We start from the raw sequence: 18,977 nt of genomic DNA, 5'->3' as shown, positions 1-18,977 counted from the left end.
GTGAGGCATGATTTCCCTTTACAAAAACCATGTTGACTCTTCCCAAACAAATTATGTTCATCTGTGTGTCTGACAATTCTGTCATAGTTTCAGGCAGTTTGCCCAGTACTGAACTCAGGCTTACTGGCCTGTAATTGCCAGGATCGCTTCTGGAGACATTTTTTAAAATGGGTGTCACATTAGCCACAGTCATTTGGTACAGAAGCAGATTTAAATGATAGATTACAAACCACAATTAGTAGTTCTGCAATTTCACATTTGAGTTTCTTCAGAATTCTTGGGTGAATACCATCTGGTCCTGGTGACTTATTACTGTTTAGTTTACAATTTGTTCCAAAACCTACTCTAATGACACACCAATCTGGGGCAGTTCCTCAGATTTGTCACCTAAGAAGAATGGCTAAGGTCTGGGAATCTCCCTCACATCCTCAGCCGTGAAGACCAATGCAAAGAATTCAGTTAGTTTCTCCATATGGCCATATTCTCCGTGAGTGCTCCTTTAGCATTTTGATCGTCCAGTGGCCCCACTGGTTGTTTAGCAGGTGTCCTGATTCTGATGTACTTAAACAAAAATTTGCTATTACTTTTGAGTCTTTGGCTAGCTATTCTTCAGATTCTTTTTTGGCCTTCCTAATTATATTTTTACACTTCACTTGCCAGAGTTTGTGCTCTATTTTCCTCACTAGAATTTAACTTCCATGTTTTAAAGGATTCCTTTTGGCCTCTCACTGCTTCTTTTACTTTATTTAGCCACGGTGGCACTTTTCTGGTTCTGTTTGGTTACTATATTTTTTAATTTGGGGTATACATTTAAGTTGAACCTCTCTTATGGTGTCTTTTAAAAGTGTCCATGCAGCTTGCAGGGATTTCACTTTTGGCATTGTACCTTTTAATTTCTGTTTAAATAATTTCCTCATTTTTGTGTAGTCCCCTTTTCTGAAATTAAACTCTACCATGTTGGGCTGCTGTGGTGTTTTCCCCACCACAGGGATGTTAAATTTAATTATATTGTGGTCACTATTACCAAGCTGTCCAACTCTATTCACCTCTTGGACCAGATCCTGAGCTCCACTTAGGACTAAATCAAGAATTGCCTCTCCTCTTGTGGGTTCGAAGACTAGCTGCTCCAAGAGGCAGTCATTTAAGGTGTCAAGAAACTTTACCTCTGCATCCTGTCCTGAGGTGATAAAATGTATGGGAACACTTAAGTATTTCAAATCAATTCTTTGGATCCATGTATAAGTTCCATTTTTATATTATTCATTTTTAATATCAAAAAACCATTTTTTCTTAGCACTGCTAGTTAATGCTTTAAATCCAATTAAATGATTTAAATATCTTGTAGCATGAGTGGGTTAAAGACATTTATTGATAATTTATTTCACTGTTCTTTGTAACATTTCTTTTGTCAGTGATAAAGAAACAATATCAATTAGTAAACCTAGTACTGCACGTATTTTCCCCAGAACTTTTTGTTTTTAAATGAGATGCAGAAGAAACTGGCTACTGATGTACTGAAGAGAGAGACTGTTTTTCAGAGTTTCCCATGAGAATCTCCATATCAAAATGCATAGCAATACACCACTTCTCAGAGGAAGTTCTGTGATTGTTCCAGAAAGGTTCCTAGTGCTGTTTTACTATCACATTCACATTAAATTTAACTAATTCTGTTGTAGAGCACAGTTTGTCAGAAACCTGGAATAGAAATTTTTCAGCTATAAAATGTGTTAATAAATAGGCCCTTGGAGCAAAATTCATTAAACTGATGGAAGGAATTTCATGTTAGCCTTCCAGAAGAGAAGAGATAAGTCCATGAATCTTGACGGAAAGCTCAGTGATGTTAGCTTTTAGACATATAAGTGCTGTGTTTTGTTTTCACGATAAGGCATAGTGAAAAGTTCCTTCTACACATATTCATGTTCTTCGCTGTTGGATTTATTGAACTTGATTATTCTACAGCCCAGCATGTCTTACAATTCAGAACACTTGGGCAGCTCTCCTCTCTTTGTGGCTTCATGGAAGTGGATCAGTGTTTTCACACACATGCTCTGGCCACAACCTCTCTACTTCCACTTGCTGCCAGGTTCTCTGCCTATGTGCTTACCTTTTCAATTTGAGCTGTTTCTCCCCATTTTTTGGATAGTGGGGAGTACTGCTCTCCCTCTCTTCTGGCTTCCTTCTCCTCCCTGGGTCGATTAACCCCTCGGGGGTTAATCTTCTCTGAGCCACAACTGTAGCATCTCCTCGCCCTCTCCTCTGTCTGTTGCAGGCATGGCAGAGCATCCAGGAAAGCACAGAGTTAAATCCAAATCATGCTTTATTTGTAAGGCAGCTTGCTTAGTCTTGGCAGATGGTGAGTTGTGCCCAGCCTGTGTCTGTGTCCCCTAGGTTCCAGGGCTGCGGGCAAGCAGGTAGGAACCACAGCCCACCATGGCAGCCGCAACTCTAATGGGGGAAAGGTGGACCAGGAACCCCCATGAAGAGCAGCGAGAAGTAAAGAGGAACTTGACCACTCGAGTCAAGGTAAGTCCGAGGGGAACACCTGCAAGACAAAGAGGGGAGGCTTGCAGAGCTACGAAGTCGTTCCCTAACCCCACCCCCCCATGACACAAAGTGAATCATGAGCACTGTGGGGAAAGAAGCAGGGCTTCTAATCATCCCACCTCCTTCCCAAGGAGACCAGGAGGACTCAGACGAGTTCCCCCTTCCCAGGAGGCAAATGGAACCCAGAGGGGGACGATTCTGAGTCAGACCTCTCAAGAAAGCTTCAGGCCCTAAGAAAGGAAGTCCGCAAAAGGCCTCGCCAAAGCGGCAGCATATGGTCTACACTCCCAAAGCACACAAAAAGGGTTAAAAAATCAAAAAAGGGGAAAACCCAAAAAATCCAGGAGATATGAGTCCTCTGATTCCTCTTCCTCCCACTCCTCCACTCGGGAAAGTGAGCTGTCTGATCCTGAATCTGAACAGGATGATGGGAAAATACAGCAAAGGTGTGTTTTGGTGGTGGTTTTCAAGTCATGTGCAACAAGGTTTATTCCAAATTTCAAATCCAACCTGAACAAGTTCCTGAGAGTAAACCTCAGAATACATTTCTCCCCTCACAATCCTCCCCCGAGACTGCAATACCCCTTCACTGCTCTTTTGAGGAAGTGATTAGGGATTAATGGAACAAGCCTGATAAGGGCAAGCACAATGAGAAGAGTGACTTCAGACTCTGTAACATTCAAAAACCGAAGGGCTCTGTTACTGAGATACTGCAAGTGGATGCCACTATAGTGTCATTGTCCAGGATATGGTTACTTCCTCAGAGTGGGAGTTCTACCTTAAGAACCCCACAGATAGAAAGATGGAGGCCATTTTCAAAAAGAACTTTGAAGCCTCCTCTGCCATCCTCCAAGCATCTCTGGCAGGTACCTGCTTTACAATAGCATCTCTCCTGACTGAAATATCTCAAAGCCTTTAACAACAGAGATCACCCTGAATTTAGTACCATTTTAAAGAAACTCACTGTAACATCAGCAGTTGTAAGCTGATTTCTGAATGGGCACAATGAGGTTCTCATCCTGATCCATGGTTTCCTGCTCAGTAGCCAGGTGCCACCTATGGCTACATTCCTTGAAGGTAGGCAGACAATGTAAGCGGGCCGTATGTTCAGTCAAGTTTGAAAGCTCCCCCCTTTTTGGAGAAAAGCTGGAGAAGGCAGTGGCCGATAGTGCGGCAAAATCCAAACAGACTCTCACTGCTCCACTAAATGCCCCCAGAAAAGAGTACAGACCAGCATTCAGATGGAGGCACTTTTTGTCCTCACAGAGGTGCTGGCAAAGGGACAATGGATTCCTCAAGGGAAAACAGTGGATTGAGATCTGGGTGGGGGAAATCTAGTGGGGCCTCCCCCCGGAAAGTCTACTTTATGACAAAGATTGCGTAGGCTGCCACCTAGAACTGAAGCTAAGAGGCAGAGTTTCCCATCTCCTAGAGGAATGCTTTTCATCAGGCACAAAAAAGTCAGTGAGATAGTGAGCCGGGGATACTCCCTCAAGCTTAGGACTCCACCCATTCTTCATCCAATCACCCAGTTCCAATGACACCATATAACACAATGTGGTCCAGAATAAAATATCTCATCTTGTGGATGTGGGCATGAAAGAGAGTGTTCGCTCAGAAGAAAGATTTTCCAGCTTCTAGTCCATCTATTTCACTGTGCAAAAACACACATGATGGTATCAGAGCCATTCTTGACCTCAAAAGGCTCAACATGTGGATGAAGAAAATTAAGTTTGGGATGCAGACCCTGGCCTCTATGGTGTCATTCCTGTCCTGGGGGTACTTCTTCAATAGATCTAGCCAATGAATATTGCCGTATCCCCAGCAGACCGTGCCACTGCAGACTTCTGAGGTTAGCTGAGGGCAGGAAACATTATCAGTACTGAATGCTTCAGCTTGGCCTGCGCTTAGCCCCCAAGGTTTTATAAAGATGTTGGTTATGATAATAGACTCAGGTTGCAGGGATCCCACCTGTATCCTTTCCTGGATGATATTCCTGGGACTGATAGTAACCTGAATATTGTGATTTTTGGTGTAAGAGACCTTTGGTGTAAGGGGTCTTTCACAAAGGCAAGCTTACCTGGGTGACAAGATAGACGGGAGTACCCAAGAGGACTGTCTGTGATGCCATGTTAAGGCTGTTATATTGCTTGAGGGGTTTACATTTGATATTTGGTTGGGGAAATGTAAGTATAGAACACACCACCAGTGTGGAGTTTGTGCCCTGGTTTGTAATAGTCTGCCCTGAGATTGGTACTCCTATCTGTGAGCTACTCAAGACAGCTTGACAACCCCACACAGTGCCCATTTTCTGCCTCCTGCTGCCGCCTGAGCAGTACCTTTTTTGACATCAGAGAATACTCAGCCACTCGTCTCCCTTCAGTTTACTTGCATACTTGGGAAGAGTCACTATTGTCCTGGTTGTCACGGCAATGGCAGACTTTAATAACTGATTTACCTCAGGCTACGATAACATTATTACAAAGAAGGGTCAGAGGAGGGGCTATAATAAAAGCAGATTGGGTTCTGATAAGCTCCTGCTTTGCTCTTTGGGGTTTGTAATGTGTAAGTGGCGAAGTTTCATTTCAAAAGGTAATTGTTTCTTACTTTCCTTAGAAAGAGTTACACGAAAATAAAATACAAAATTACAGCTCTTTTTTTATGTATATTATTTATATGCTGCGGTACGTCTTTCTGAATAACTACCTTTTTTGAAAAAAAGTGGGAAATTATAGATATGAATCCTTACTCGTTTTTTTTTCTAAATTGTGTCATCTAGAAGTTGCAGTAAAACTGAAGTTGCATTTAAAAATGTGGTTTGCTTCAATAAAGTTTAATAACTTCTAGTATATTTGTCAACATGGCAATGAGTGTTGAAATGTGAAGGTTAACGTATACTTTGAAGTCAACAAATGTGTAAATTCTTTATTATTTAAATAGCACATATATAAAAATTATATTAAAATAAATTCACAAACTTTGTTTAATGTTACTTAAGGTTGCTGTCATCCATAAACTAAATAATAAAAAAGTAGAAAACAGAAAGTTGGGGATTTTAAAAGGATTAAAAGGTTGCAAAGATAAGCACATTCAAGTTAGAAAAAGCCAGAAAGAAGGTTGTCTGTGCAACTGTAATTTGGCCCTATGTATGTATGCATTATGATATAGTCTTTAATTACATGCAGAAGTGACTACCTATAAAAAGTTTGTTGTAAGTGACTTGCCCAGAATCACACAGAAACTTAGTGGCAGAGGCAATGATAGAATTTATGTCTGCAAGGCAGTGTTCATCTGCCCTAACCGTGAGACTCACAGTTCTCTTCCTGCATTTACCTGCCTCATTCACTAAAAACCTTCCAACTTCTGCAACAAATGAGAAGGGGGTCCAACAGACCCCCTCTGCATGACATAACACTGATTCATCCCCAGAGCAGATCTGTCGTGTGCACTAAATGAGCCAGGGATCTTGTGTTTTTAAAGACCGTTTCATAGTGTATACACATGAGGCCTGAATTAAACCTGCATAAGCAACATTAATTATGGCATTTTAGTGTGAGGGTATGTCTACACTGTGTTTAAAAATCCCATGCCAGCTGACTCATGCTCGCGGGGCTCAGGCTAAGGGCTGTTTAATTGTGGTGTACACATTCATGCTCCGGCTGGAGCCTGGGCTCTAGGACCCTGCAAGGTGGGAGGTTCCTAAAGCTCTGGCTGCAACCAGAGCCCAAATGTTGGCATCCCTTAGCCCTAGCCAGCTGGTACCACCCAGCCACTGGTATCTAATTGCATTGTAGAGTGTTAAATTTTGCAACCTTTTAATCCTCAATCTTCTATTTCCTTATTTTTATGGCTTTGAGTACTGATGGGGGCAACCTTAATTAATGTTAAATGACAAGAGGTTTTTTTTTGGGGGGGGGGGGAGGGTTTGGAATATCCCTCAAAGAATAGTTCCTATGAGTTATTAGACGTACCTGAAATTACTTGGAACATTTGATGTTTGCAGTGTTGTTGTTGCTCTTTTGGTCCCAGGATATTAGAGAGGCAAGCCAGCAGAGGTGTTAACAGGCCACTTCATCTTGACTGGTCACTTAGAATATGTTTTAACTACTTATGTTAAACATTTTGTTCTATCTTGTATTTGGCTGTGACATGCTGAGTACCTTTCCCAGACCTGACAAAGAGTTCTGTGTATCTTGAAAGCTTGTCTCTTTCACCAACAGAAGTCAATCCAATAAAAGATATTACCTCATCTACTTTGTGTGTCTCAGAACATTTGATTCAGTTCTTGAGTATGGATTATGGGAAAACTCCAGATGATAGTTTTAGGTATTTTATGGAACTCCTCAAAAGTGTATGCAAATTATAACTATCTGCAGGGGGAGCTAGAGAGTGACATAAGCAAACTTGTCTTGCAGCAGGTAAGAGTGCAAGCTAAATTCTCCCATTTTACCTATAGAGAAAACCAAAGAGCTTCTGTTTCCACAAACCTGCTAGCCCTAGGACTTATATATAGCTTTGTCCGCACACACATACGTATGTGCATACGTCAAGTCTGCTATACTTGCAAAACAGTTTCCATCATAAATAGGGATTATGGCCAAAATTTGAACTCTGGATGCCTAAATCAATACTTAGGCATCCAAATAGATGTGACCTGTTTTCAAAGGATCCAAGCACCTCCCACTTCCTACTGAAGTCTTTGAGGTATGTTGTTTTATGTAACACAATATGTGGCAAACAGATTATGTACTGCCTATTATTAAGGTTGCCTGTCAATTCCCATTATATGTAAAATTAATGTAAAGAATGTTTCATTCAATTAGCAAAGTAAAAAATGATCAAGAAAATTTGAGGATCATTCTTATATTATTTTTTCACTATTACCAAAGTATTCATTAAACACTGTTAGGTATGTAGTTTGTGTTGTACTTGAAATAAATGGATAATCTATTGAGATAATTAAGAGGTTTTTTTGAATGTTAAAGTTGGCTACAGAGAAACAGGTCGATAAATCATGATAATTTGCTTTAACTAGCTTCACTGAATGCTCTTTTAGCCTTAACAGTAATACACAGCTTTGCAGTTTATGCAAGAGAACATTACCAAAAACTTACCAGGATGCATGAGAACATGGATAAACTCTATCAAAATGTGATGGGATACTATGCCATTGATTTGAAAAAGGTTTCGGTGGAAGAATTTTTAACCGACTTGAACAACTTCAGGACAATGTTCTTGGTACAGTATGTCTATTGATGTTAAAATTGTTTTCCAAGAATGATTTGTTTGTTAGTTCAAATATTGATGGGCTATTCAATATTTTTTTCTGTCTTCTTGAATGGTAACATACATTCATATCAGAAACCTTAATTTCTACATCCCAGATTCTACAATGTAAAGAAAAGGAAATATTCATTCAGTATCTTAAAATTATCTGTACCTTCTGAAGGAAAAAACTGAACTATTATAAATTAAAACTGGGTCCTTGATTTACTAGATAACATGCAGGAGGTTGTAGGGGGGCAGAAGGCAGAGAAGAGTTTTCAGGTCTTTACTTCTGTTCAGATGAAACTTCTTCTGTCTGACTTACTATAGGATACTTGTATGACCCAAGGACTTCTTAATGTGAGCTGGGAATGGGTTACAGAAATCACATAAATCTGATGTGTATATTACAGTTCACCAAAGACTATCATGTGAGGTCTCAAATGAAAGTTATTGTCACTTTGGTCCTTAACATTGTTGTGAAATATATGCAGAGATGATATTCACACATACTGAAAATATGTCATACCAAGATAATAGTCATCAGCAAAGGTGAAAAATAGGTTTTCCTTCTGTATCCTCTGGTATCTCTTTGTCAGTAGGTAAATTAAACATTGTAAGGTCATACAATAGATGCCCATTTACATACAAAATCAACAGGAAAGAAGCAAACAGAAATAAATGAGCTGCAGAGGTTATCCTGGCTGTGTGCAAACACAATGAATTTAGGGGGAGTTCTGTGCTGGCTGCTTCTCAAAGAAACACCAATCCTGGCTTTTGCATAAAATAGGCATAATTTTATCAGATTCTAGACACTTCCTGAGGAACCTTTTTTATTTTTCATGGTTTACTTGATTTGTAATATATTCTAAATGCCTGGTCTTTTGTTTTTGTTTTTGTTTTCTTAAGAGGTCTGCTCTTTTATATCCACTATTTTTTATTTAAGGAAAAAAAATATTTTTTAGAAACACTTTTAGCTGCTTAGATTAAAAAAAATACTTTAGGTGAGTAACTAAAATGTTCAAAAGATAACTTTTTAATTTTTTAATGTTATGATCTTTCATCTTTTAATGTAATTAATATTGCATATGCAGAAGTTCAAACAATGGGATGAAGGAGGTACGGGAATGGGTATGAAGGAAGAACATGATATTTTAACTCTTAGGGCATGATCTAGTACACTGAATTTATCAGTAGCTTTCCAGGCTGAAAAATCCTCCAGCAAAAGGAAAAACAATTCCAAACTTGCAGCTGACCAGCCTCTGGAGGGAGGGTTTGAAGAAAACTCGTGAAAATAAGATGACTGTCTTCTCCTTTTCCTAGACCCTGACTTTTGGGGACACGACAGTCCTTTCTCACCTAACTGGATTCTCTTAATCCAGATGCCATGGTGATGGGTGCTTCAAAACATCTGTAAAAAAGATGCAGCACCTATCACCATGTAACATGGCTGGCAGTTGATCCACCATTGTACATTTGTCTGTGAAAAAGGAAATATGGACAAGAAATTTAAGTTGGCTAAGTTATAAGATCTGACAAATGGAGTTGTTAAAGGTCAGTTGCTGTTCCATTAACTGTAGGGGACACTCTAGTTCCCCTTTATTAACACTACATTTAAATAACATTAATTATGAAGAAGTTACTGGATAATTACACCATAACATATTTTAATATGGTAGTTTAAATCAGCATGCAGTTTGAGATCAGATTTGTTGCTTTCTTTGCTTTTAATTGTTGGTGCATAATGTGTGACCAAATGTTATAGATTTGAGTAATTAAGAGGAATTAGATATTCTTACAATTAAAATCAATATTTGTGTATAATTAAATTTTACAAATGAAGAAAAGATAGGTTGTGAAAACTAGATTATTTTGAAGGCTTAAATAGTCTTCTCTTTGGATTGCTGAAATACCACTACCATCCTTTAAGCAGTTCTATATGTGGTAGACAAATCCAGAGGGCATAGTATATTCTCACTTGCTTTTACTTTAGCATGTTGATGTACTTGTTGTATTCAACACACTTAAATTGGGCCGGTGTCAATGACTAAAAAGAAAACCTCACACTCTATATGATGAGTACTTTTGTTAAAATTTTCCAGTGCACAATTGAAGAAAGAGAGAGATGCAACATCTATCTGTATACAGAACAATTACAAAAATAATCCTGGCATAGTATTATTTTGTAACTCCCGCACACAACTTAATCACTAATTTATGTAGAATCCATTATAATTATATTTAAAATGACTTCCTAGTTGCCATTGTTTTTATACCTATTTTATGTTGTGCAAAGAAGGCTATCCTCTGGCCAGAAAGGGATGAACATACTGCTATTTCTTAGTAGCAGGGAAATGGCAGTTCTTCCTGGCAACTCAGGAAGGGACTTCAGATGCCAAAGTTAGTCCTTACAAATAGGCAAGCAAGTAGCACTGGATGTCTGGCCTGTAAATAGTCACTGTCATGTTTGGTTGGTTGCTCTTTCATCTACAAATTTAGCAGAAATTAAATGTTAATATTTCAAGTTCTGCAGGTCAGATTCCTTAGTCCTTATATTTTTGTATGTATACACTTGATCATCATTTTACATAAAATGATATAGTAACTGTCCTGCTTTTGGAAATTCCAGTCGTCGTCATATAGATTTTTGAAAGGGTTGTCCCTGAAATAATTTCTTGTATAGAATGACGAATGGAATATTGTCTAGTGGTTAATGAATAAGAATCAGATGTTTTCAGCTATATTTGTAGTTCTGCTGCTAAATCTCTGTGGCCTTGGACAGTTTAGTTAACTTTACTGTGTTTCAGTTTTCTAGCTGTAAAATGCTTCACTAGCTAACAGGAATATTACTAATTTTGTTTTTAAAGTGCTTTGCGATCTTTCAGTGGGAAGATCTTCCAGTGCAAAGTATTGTTCGACCAGATAGAATCAACCATCAAGGAAGAAAGCTTATGAGAGATAATGGTAGATTTGCTGTGAGCCTATCTCTACCATGATGAAAGTAATGTTTTCTTCTCTGCAATAAGAGCTGCGAAATATAGACCAGCAAAAACTTTGTACATCATAGACATTCCGATTAATCTGAACATGTTTGGTTTGGTAATAGTTGTTGTGAGAAACCGTTTCTTTCTTTTGGTTTGGTAATAGTTGTTGTGAGAAACCGCTTATTTCACAGGCAAGAGCAATCCAATCATAACTTTTCTATTTCCATGAGAACAATGTCAGAGTGCGAGTTTTTGTCATTTGATTTGCTCATGTTTTTTTTCTAACATTTTGGGTATGTTTAGCAAATTGCCATTGATAGAATCATAGGACTGGAAGGGACCTTGAGAGGTCATCTAGTCCAGTCCCCTACACTCATGGCAGGACTAAGTATTATCTAAACCAGAGGTTCTCAAACTGGTCCCTGGTCCACGAGATCCATTCAAATGGTCCGCTGATAGTTCCCTCTAAGGTGCGTGCCTGGGCGGCCACACCTGAAACAATGAAGGGCCACCCACCGAATTAGTGGAGTCGCGCAGGAATGGCTCCACTAATTAGGTGCCTGGACCCTGGAGAAGACACACATTTAAGGTGAGGTGCTGGCCTTGGGGGGATTATGGGGTTGGTGGGAGGGGACAGTGGGGTGAGAAGACGGGGTGGGGGGGAATTTAGGATGTGCAGGGCTGCGGTGGCCAGAGAAAAAGGCGACTTTCCCCAGCTCCAGGGTTGCGCTGTTGGGGAGAGATGGCCCTTCTTCCCAGCCTCAGCTCTGTGGTTGCTATGGCGGGGGAGAAGAGACCCCCCCTCCTTCCCAGCCCCACCTCAGGGGCTGCCACAGCTGATGAGAGAGGGCACATCCATTACATTAGGAAGGTAAGACTACTGATATTAAAATATGAGTTGTGTACTTTTATTTGTAGAACAAAAAAACTTTAATTATTCTAAAGTTTTTTTTATATAGCACTTTTATCCAAAGCTCTTTACAATAGATAGCTAACGGTACAAACAACATTTGGAAAGATCATTAAGTGGTCTGCCAAGACCCTCAGCAATTTTCAAATGATCCGTGGAAAAAAAGTTTGTGAACCACTGATCTAGACCATCTCTGACAGGTGTTTGTGTAACCTGTTTTTAAAAATCTCCAGTGATGGAGATTCCACAACCTCCGTAGGTAATTTATTCCAGTGCTTAACTGCCCTGTCAGTTTGGAAGTTTTTCTTAATGTCCAACCTAAACCTCCCTTGCTACAATTTAAGCACATTGCTTCTGGTCCTATCCTCAGAGGTTAAGAAGAATCTTTTATGTACCGGAAAACTGTTGTCATGTCCACTCTTGTCTTCTCTTTTCCAGACTAAACAAACCCAATTTTTTCAATCTTCCTTCATAGTGTTATGCTTATTAGAAGCACATGGAATCTTTTTCAAGGGGATAAGGCAATATACCACATTTATTGAGAGTACAATTTAAGCATTAAAATCAGCATATGCTTCCATTCACACGTGCAAGCACATACACCAGATGGTTCTACAGCTGGATCTTATAGTTATCAGCCCTTAATCCTGGGAGTGGATGAGTCACGACAAAAAGTAATTTTCCCTTAATCATGCCTTCTTGTCAACTGTTGGAAATGGGCCACCTTGATTGCATTGGCCTAGTTAGCACTATAAAAGTAATTTTACCTCCCTTGGTATTCACCCTTTCTTGTCAACTGTTGAGAATAGGCCGCTTCCACCTTAATTGAATTGGCTCATTAGCACTGACCCCCCCACTTGGTAAGTCAACTCCAATCTTCTCATGTGCTAGAATATATATTCTGCTTACTGTATTTTTCAGTCCATGCATCTGATGAAGTGGGTTTTAGCCCATAAAAGCTTACGCCCAAATAAATGTGTGAGTCTCTAAGGTGCCACAAGGACTCCTTGTTGTTTTTGCTGATACAGACTAACACAGCTACCGCTCTGAAACTAGTCCTTAGTGTTGCTTGGTCAGTTCCAGTGGCCATCTGAAACTGCACACGAGGGAGGGGAATGGAGCTGGGTCTCTGTTGGATGTGTCTGAAGTTCCGATGCTGATGCAGAACAAACCCAAAGTCCCATGGCAATGCACCCTTCTTTTATAGTAATAAGTTCCCATACAAGTCTATGGACTTGCTGTGTCACACCGGAGCTGTTAATCGTGAGGTATTCAAGGTTGTTCCTAATTAGCATTATTTTGGGTTGTTAGGGGAGTATCCGCAGCTGTTTCTTATCTCGTCCCTCTGGCTCCATTCCTTAACTTGTCCTTGGGGCATATGCCTTTGCTTTAGGGTTGTCAATCTGCCATCCAGGTGATTCTGATAGTAAGGTTGGTGCCTCTCAACCCCTTCACTCCCCTCTTGACCATCCGGCCCATCAGTACTGGTGCCTCCTGTCTCTTCTCTGTTCATCAGCATGCCATACATTCTTCAGTCTCACACAAAATGGTAATAAATTTCAAACACAAGAATTACAGCCATAACACTTTTATCCTTCTAAGAACAATCATTAACACAATCAGCAAAGAATAAACCCAGAAAAATTTCTTCTTACTAATTCAAAGCTAGCAAAATGGAGTACAAAGCAAAATGAAGTACAATTTACTTGAGACAATTTCTCCCCATTAGGCTTTTGGCCTATAATAGGTCATGTTTGTAGACCTTTAATCATTTTTGTTGCTCTTCTCTGGACTTTCTCCAGTTTGTCCACATTATAATCCTATCCTCCAAAGCATTTGCAACCCCTCCCAGCTTGGTCTCATGAGCAAACTTTATAAGTGTATTCTCCATACCATTATCCAAGATACTGAACAGAACTGGACCCAGAACCAATCCCTGCAATTCCCCACTTGTTATGCCCTTTCAGAATGACTGTGAACCACTGATAAGTACTCTCTAGGAACGGTTTTCCAATCAGTTGTGCACCCACCTTATAGTAGCTCCATCTAGGTTGCATTTCCCTAGTTTGTTTACGAGAAGGTCATGCGAGACCATATCAAATCCTTACTAAAGTCAAGATATACCACGTCTACAACTTCACCCTATCCACAAGTCTTGTTACCCTGTCAAAGGAAGATATCAGGTTGGTTTGACACAATTTGTTCTTGACAAATCCATGCTGACTGTTACTTATCACCTTATCTTCTAGACATTTGCAAATTGATTGCCTACGTATTTGCTCTGAATACAGAAGTTAAACTGACTCGTCTGTAATTCTAGGTATTTGCAAATTGATTGCTTAATCACTTTTCCGGGTACAGAAGTTATGCTGACTGGTCTGTAATTCCCTGGGTTGTCCTTATTTCCTTTTTTATAGACAGGCACTATATTTGCCCTTTTCCAGTCTTCTGGAATCTCTCTCATCTTCCATGACTTTTCAAAAATAATTGCTAATGGCTCAGATATCTCCTCAGTCAGCTACTTGAGTATTCTAGGATGAATTTCATCAGGCCCTGGTGACTTGAAGACATCTAACTTGTCTAAGTAATTTTTAACTTGTTCTTTCCTTATTTTAGTCTCTGTTTTCTTGATACCCTTTGTCTCTAATTAGTTTGATCTCGTTTTGTGCCTTGGCCTTTCTAATTTTGTCACAATATACTTGTGTTATTTGTTTATATTCATCCTTTGTAATTTGACCTAGTTTCCACTTTTTGTAAGACTCTCTTTTGATTTTTAGGTCATTGAAGATCTCCTGATTATGCCAGGGTGTCTCTTGCCATACTTCCTATCTTTCCTACGCAATGGGATATTTTACTTTTGTGCCCTTAATAATGTCTCTTTGAAAAACTGCCAGGAGTTTTCAATTGTTTTTCCCCTTAGACTTGCTTCCCATGGGATCTTATCTACCAACTCCCTGAGTTTGCTAAAGTCTGCCTTCTTGAAATCCATTGTCTTTATTTTGCTGTTCTCCCTCCTACCATTCCTTAGAATCATGAACTCTACCATTTCATGATCACTTTCACCCAAGCTGCCTTCCACTTTCAAATTCTCAACCAGTTCCTCCCTATTTGACAAAATCAAATGTAGAACAGCCTCTCCCCTAGTAGCGTTCTACACCTTCTGAAATAAAAAATTGTCTCCAATCCATTCCAAGAACTTGTTGGGTAATCTGTGCCCTGCTGTGTTATTTTCCCAACAGATGTCTGAGTAGCTGAAGTCCCCAATCACCACCAAGTCCTGTGCTTTGGATGGTTTTGTTAGTTGTTTAAAAAAATCCGCATCCACCTCTTCTTCCTCGTTAGGTGGTCTGTAGTAAACCCTTACCATGACATCACCCTTGTTTTTTACTCCTTTTATCCTTGCCCAGACACTTTCAACAAGTCTGTCTACTGTTTTCATCTCAACCTTAGTCCAAGTGGATACATTTTTAATATATAAGGCAACACCTTCTCCCTTTTTTCCCCTGCCTGTCCTTCCTGAGCAAGCTGTACCCTTCTGTACCAATATTCCAGTCATGCGTATTATCCCACCAAGTCTCTGTGATGCCAACTATGTCATAATTATGTTTATTTACTAGCATTTTGAGTTCTTCCTGCTTATTCCCCATACTACTTGCATTAATCAGTGTTTTTCAAAGTTCAGGTCATGAACCGAATTGGCAGGGAAGTGAATCTTTAGTAGATATGGTGTAATGGGCAGTTTTTTTAAAGAAAACATTAGGATGAATGGTAGCTTTTTTTCTGTTGTTCTTCATGAGTGAGGGTTTGTGTTTCAGCAGTGACTGAACAATGTTTTTCAGAGTGCCTGAGGCCACAGGCTGTCCTCAGGAAAAATACCATGACCTAATTCATCTGCACCTCACAATGCCTTTTGATAGCATAGGGGCTTCCATCTTTCCTGAGAGTGGCTTGACTTCAGTCCTGTGGGGAACAATGAAAGGTATTGGTCACCTTGGCTAAAGGGCAACCTGTGGCCTCAGACCTATTGAGAAAGGAGATTGTAGCTATTTTGAAAAAAAGAAGTTTTTTCTGAGTTCTTCTGAAGGATAAGAGTTTGTGCTAGCCTGTGCTGATGCCTTTTTTCCCCTTTGTAGTGACAATAGAGGAGAAAATGTTTAATCTGGGACCATAAGCACTCATGCATTAGTGTTAGGGTTTTGCTGCTGGGAAGAGTTAAGGCTATTTGGGTGCCTTAACTGTTTCTCTATACCTTAACTTGTTTGGATTTCAGTGTTAACCTGAATGCTGAATTTTCTGGGTTTATAATGCTTGTTTTGGAGATAATTACACCATTCATATAATGTGGTTCTCCCTAAGTGACTGATATATTAGAGAGTAAAATATACTATATGGAAAGTACAATATCTTCAGATTACATATTGTTTAATATGTAACACACTTGGTAGAAGGTGCAAGTGACCTTTTAGCAAGAGTTATTTGACTGACAATATAACTTAGGTATTTTTTCATTTTTATAGTTTACAAGTTTGTTCTGTCTGAAACTACTTACATTAAGTTTCGTTACCAATATCTCTCTCTTTTTTTTTTTTTTAAATAGCAAGCAGCCAAGGAGAATGTAAGAAGAAGAGAAGCAGAGGAAAAACAGAGACGCGCTAGAATAGCTAAGGAGAAAGCAGAAAAAGAAAAATTAGAGAGGCAACAAAAGAAAAAGCGCTTGTTAGAAATGAAAACAGGTGAGTAATATGGAAAACAGCCTTTTCTATCTAGCATTCTATATGAAATGAAACTACAGCCTCTATTTTGTTATTATCTTGATGTGCTCTGGAAGAGAGGCAGAATAAATTATTTCAATAAATAGTACAGCAAAGCTGTTCTTAAATTTGATTTTATTAACAAGCTGTTCTAGCTTATCTGCTTTTCTCAAGTTATGTTAGACCTTGAAAATGGTGCTCAGTACTTTCCCATTCACTATTTATTTAACATTTTGTACTCAAGTATCAATGATTTATCTCAATTAAAGCTAAGCTGAAAAAGAAACTATTATGTTACATGTGAACAAAGTCACTTTCCAAATCACAGAGCCAATTTATTTATATTTTAACTAAGGGAAACTGTGATTTTTGTAATTGTTCCTTTTATGACAATAGGCTTCTTTTATGTAGCTAAGATTTTTCTCTGAGTATGTGTCAATATGGATCCCACTGTGAGTGTACATGTACCTCATGTGCATGAGAATGGAGTTTTTCTGAATAGTATTGTGTCCATCAGGGCTATGTGTTTGTCTTTTGCCTCCTTTTGATGGAGCATGAGGGTGTAAAGAGTGGGACAACTGCGACCTTTGATCAGTTCCCTCTTATTACCCATATCAGTGAGACACAACTGGTGAGTGTCCAATTCACTAGTTCTTACCTCAGGGTAAACTTCTACATATCTTCACGAAAATCTCAGAACTACTTCTGATCTTCAATATAGACCACCATGAAATGTCTCCATCCCGCTGAACTGATCTCTAATGATCAGACTCCACTCACTGTACAGGGTTCCTTAGCATTATCAACTCAAAACTGGTGGGCTTATAGCCCTATCCCTCAAGGTGGACACAGTACGTATGTTTTCTGTATGTCAGAATCTCGTATACCAAGCAGATGATCGGTCTACTTGTCATTCTCCGCAAGAACACAGAAGTCATGACATGAGGCTAAAGCTCCATCTCCTGCAATAGTCCACGAAGGCCTCATCAGACCCTGAGGAGAAGAGCTCAAAAAGTTATGCTGGCAGACAAGCCAGCTTCATCCAGCACCCCAGCCAGCAGACTGACAACACCAAAAACCAGTGCAGAGAAGACGGAACTGAGAAAAGACCTTGCACTGAAGCCATGCTCGCCTCATTTGCACCAAAGCCACCACTCAAAAGGACCACTCTGAACACAGGAGACAGAGTCTGCAGAAGGCGCTTAGTGTCCTCCCGTAAGGATAGACACCAAAAAGTTTTCATATATAAATCCACCAATCCCTGTGAAGAGTCAAAGTGTGGGAAAAAGAATAGCCTTAGATGCAGGAGGCTTCTATGACACCAACCCTAGATCCAATGCTGCACCCATCAACATTGATGCTCACAGAGGATGAGCCCAGAGGAAACTCAAGATCATCATCGCTGCAGAAACACCAGCTCTGGAACAGACTCAGATACTGAGAGTGCTATGTACTTTGGCGCCACCTCTGGTTGTGGTCTACTCTGCACCATTACTGGCATACATTCTTCCCGTCTTCTAGTAGAGAGCCCTCTCCTCTGCATTCAATGATTGACACCACAGACACACCTACCAACTTCCCCTATAAGATTAAACTGCCACTAGCCCAGCAGGAATGGTACTGGACTGGCCAATACCCAACCTGCCAGCTGTATTCCTAAAGCATTCCACTTCGCTATAGGCAGTGCTGGGACTTACTTTCTCAAGCTTGAAGAAGGAGGTCTCGCTGCACTTGAGTAAGAGGAAAAGGTCACTCAACATCCCTGGCTAGACCACCTTCGCCACAGTACCAGGAAGAGCGGATCCAGAGACAGAGCAACACCAACACTTTATATCATCACTAAAGGATTTTTGGTAATGATTCTTTGTCATCTGATGAAGTGGTATCCTCAGTACTACTACCAGATGACTTAAAAGCATTCCAGAATCTTTTTGTGAATATTGTCAAGAGTCTCCCTTTCCCCCACCTAACCTTGTCTGCTTTTGAGGAAGGAAGGATAGGGTTCTGTCATCCTTGACAGCTCCTTCCACTGTGCCAGGTAGGGGGAAATAGTGATTTGTTCTTTGTGATGAAAAAATGTCCTATGTGGAGCTAACAAAAACTTGGCAGCTATGCTCTGAAGAACCTCAGTGAGATGAATGTTGGTAACCTTGTGGGTCTGGGGGGTTCTGGAGGCTCTGGTAGAGAGGAAGAAGCCACAAATCTCAGCAATCTTTCTAGTCCGATCTGTGCAGTTCAGGAAGTTTTATTTATATATATATAGATAGATAGATAGATGTCTGTCCTTTTCGGAGGACACCTATATATATACCAGGGGTCGGCAACCTTTCAGAAGTGGTGTGCCGAGTCTTCATTTATAAACTCTAATTTAAGGCTTCGCATGCCAGTAATACATTTTAACGTTTTTGAAGGTCTCTCTGTAAGTCTATATATTATATAACCAAACTACTGTTATATGTAAAGTAAATGAAGTTTTCAAAATGTTTCAGAAACTTTATTTAAAATTAAATTAAAATGCAGATC

The 18,977-nt window shown here is 39.7% G+C and overlaps 1 protein-coding gene across 1 annotated transcript in view; it reads left to right on the top strand.

Annotated features, from left to right (window-relative positions):
• The window catches only part of DIAPH3 (diaphanous related formin 3), a 541,978-nt gene that overhangs the window by 378,994 nt on the left and 144,007 nt on the right, over positions 1–18,977 (top strand). The window contains exons 23-24 of the mRNA XM_074961715.1: positions 7,616–7,782; positions 16,301–16,436. Of these exons, the coding sequence (XP_074817816.1) occupies positions 7,616–7,782; positions 16,301–16,436 (303 nt within the window). The remainder of the gene's footprint in view (positions 1–7,615; positions 7,783–16,300; positions 16,437–18,977) is intronic.

The sequence above is a fragment of the Natator depressus genome, chromosome 1 (assembly GCF_965152275.1).
Source record: "Natator depressus isolate rNatDep1 chromosome 1, rNatDep2.hap1, whole genome shotgun sequence".
NCBI lineage: Eukaryota > Metazoa > Chordata > Testudines > Cheloniidae > Natator > Natator depressus.
The sequence above is the reverse complement of the archived record's forward strand: the minus strand, read 5'-3'. Positions and strand labels throughout refer to the sequence as shown.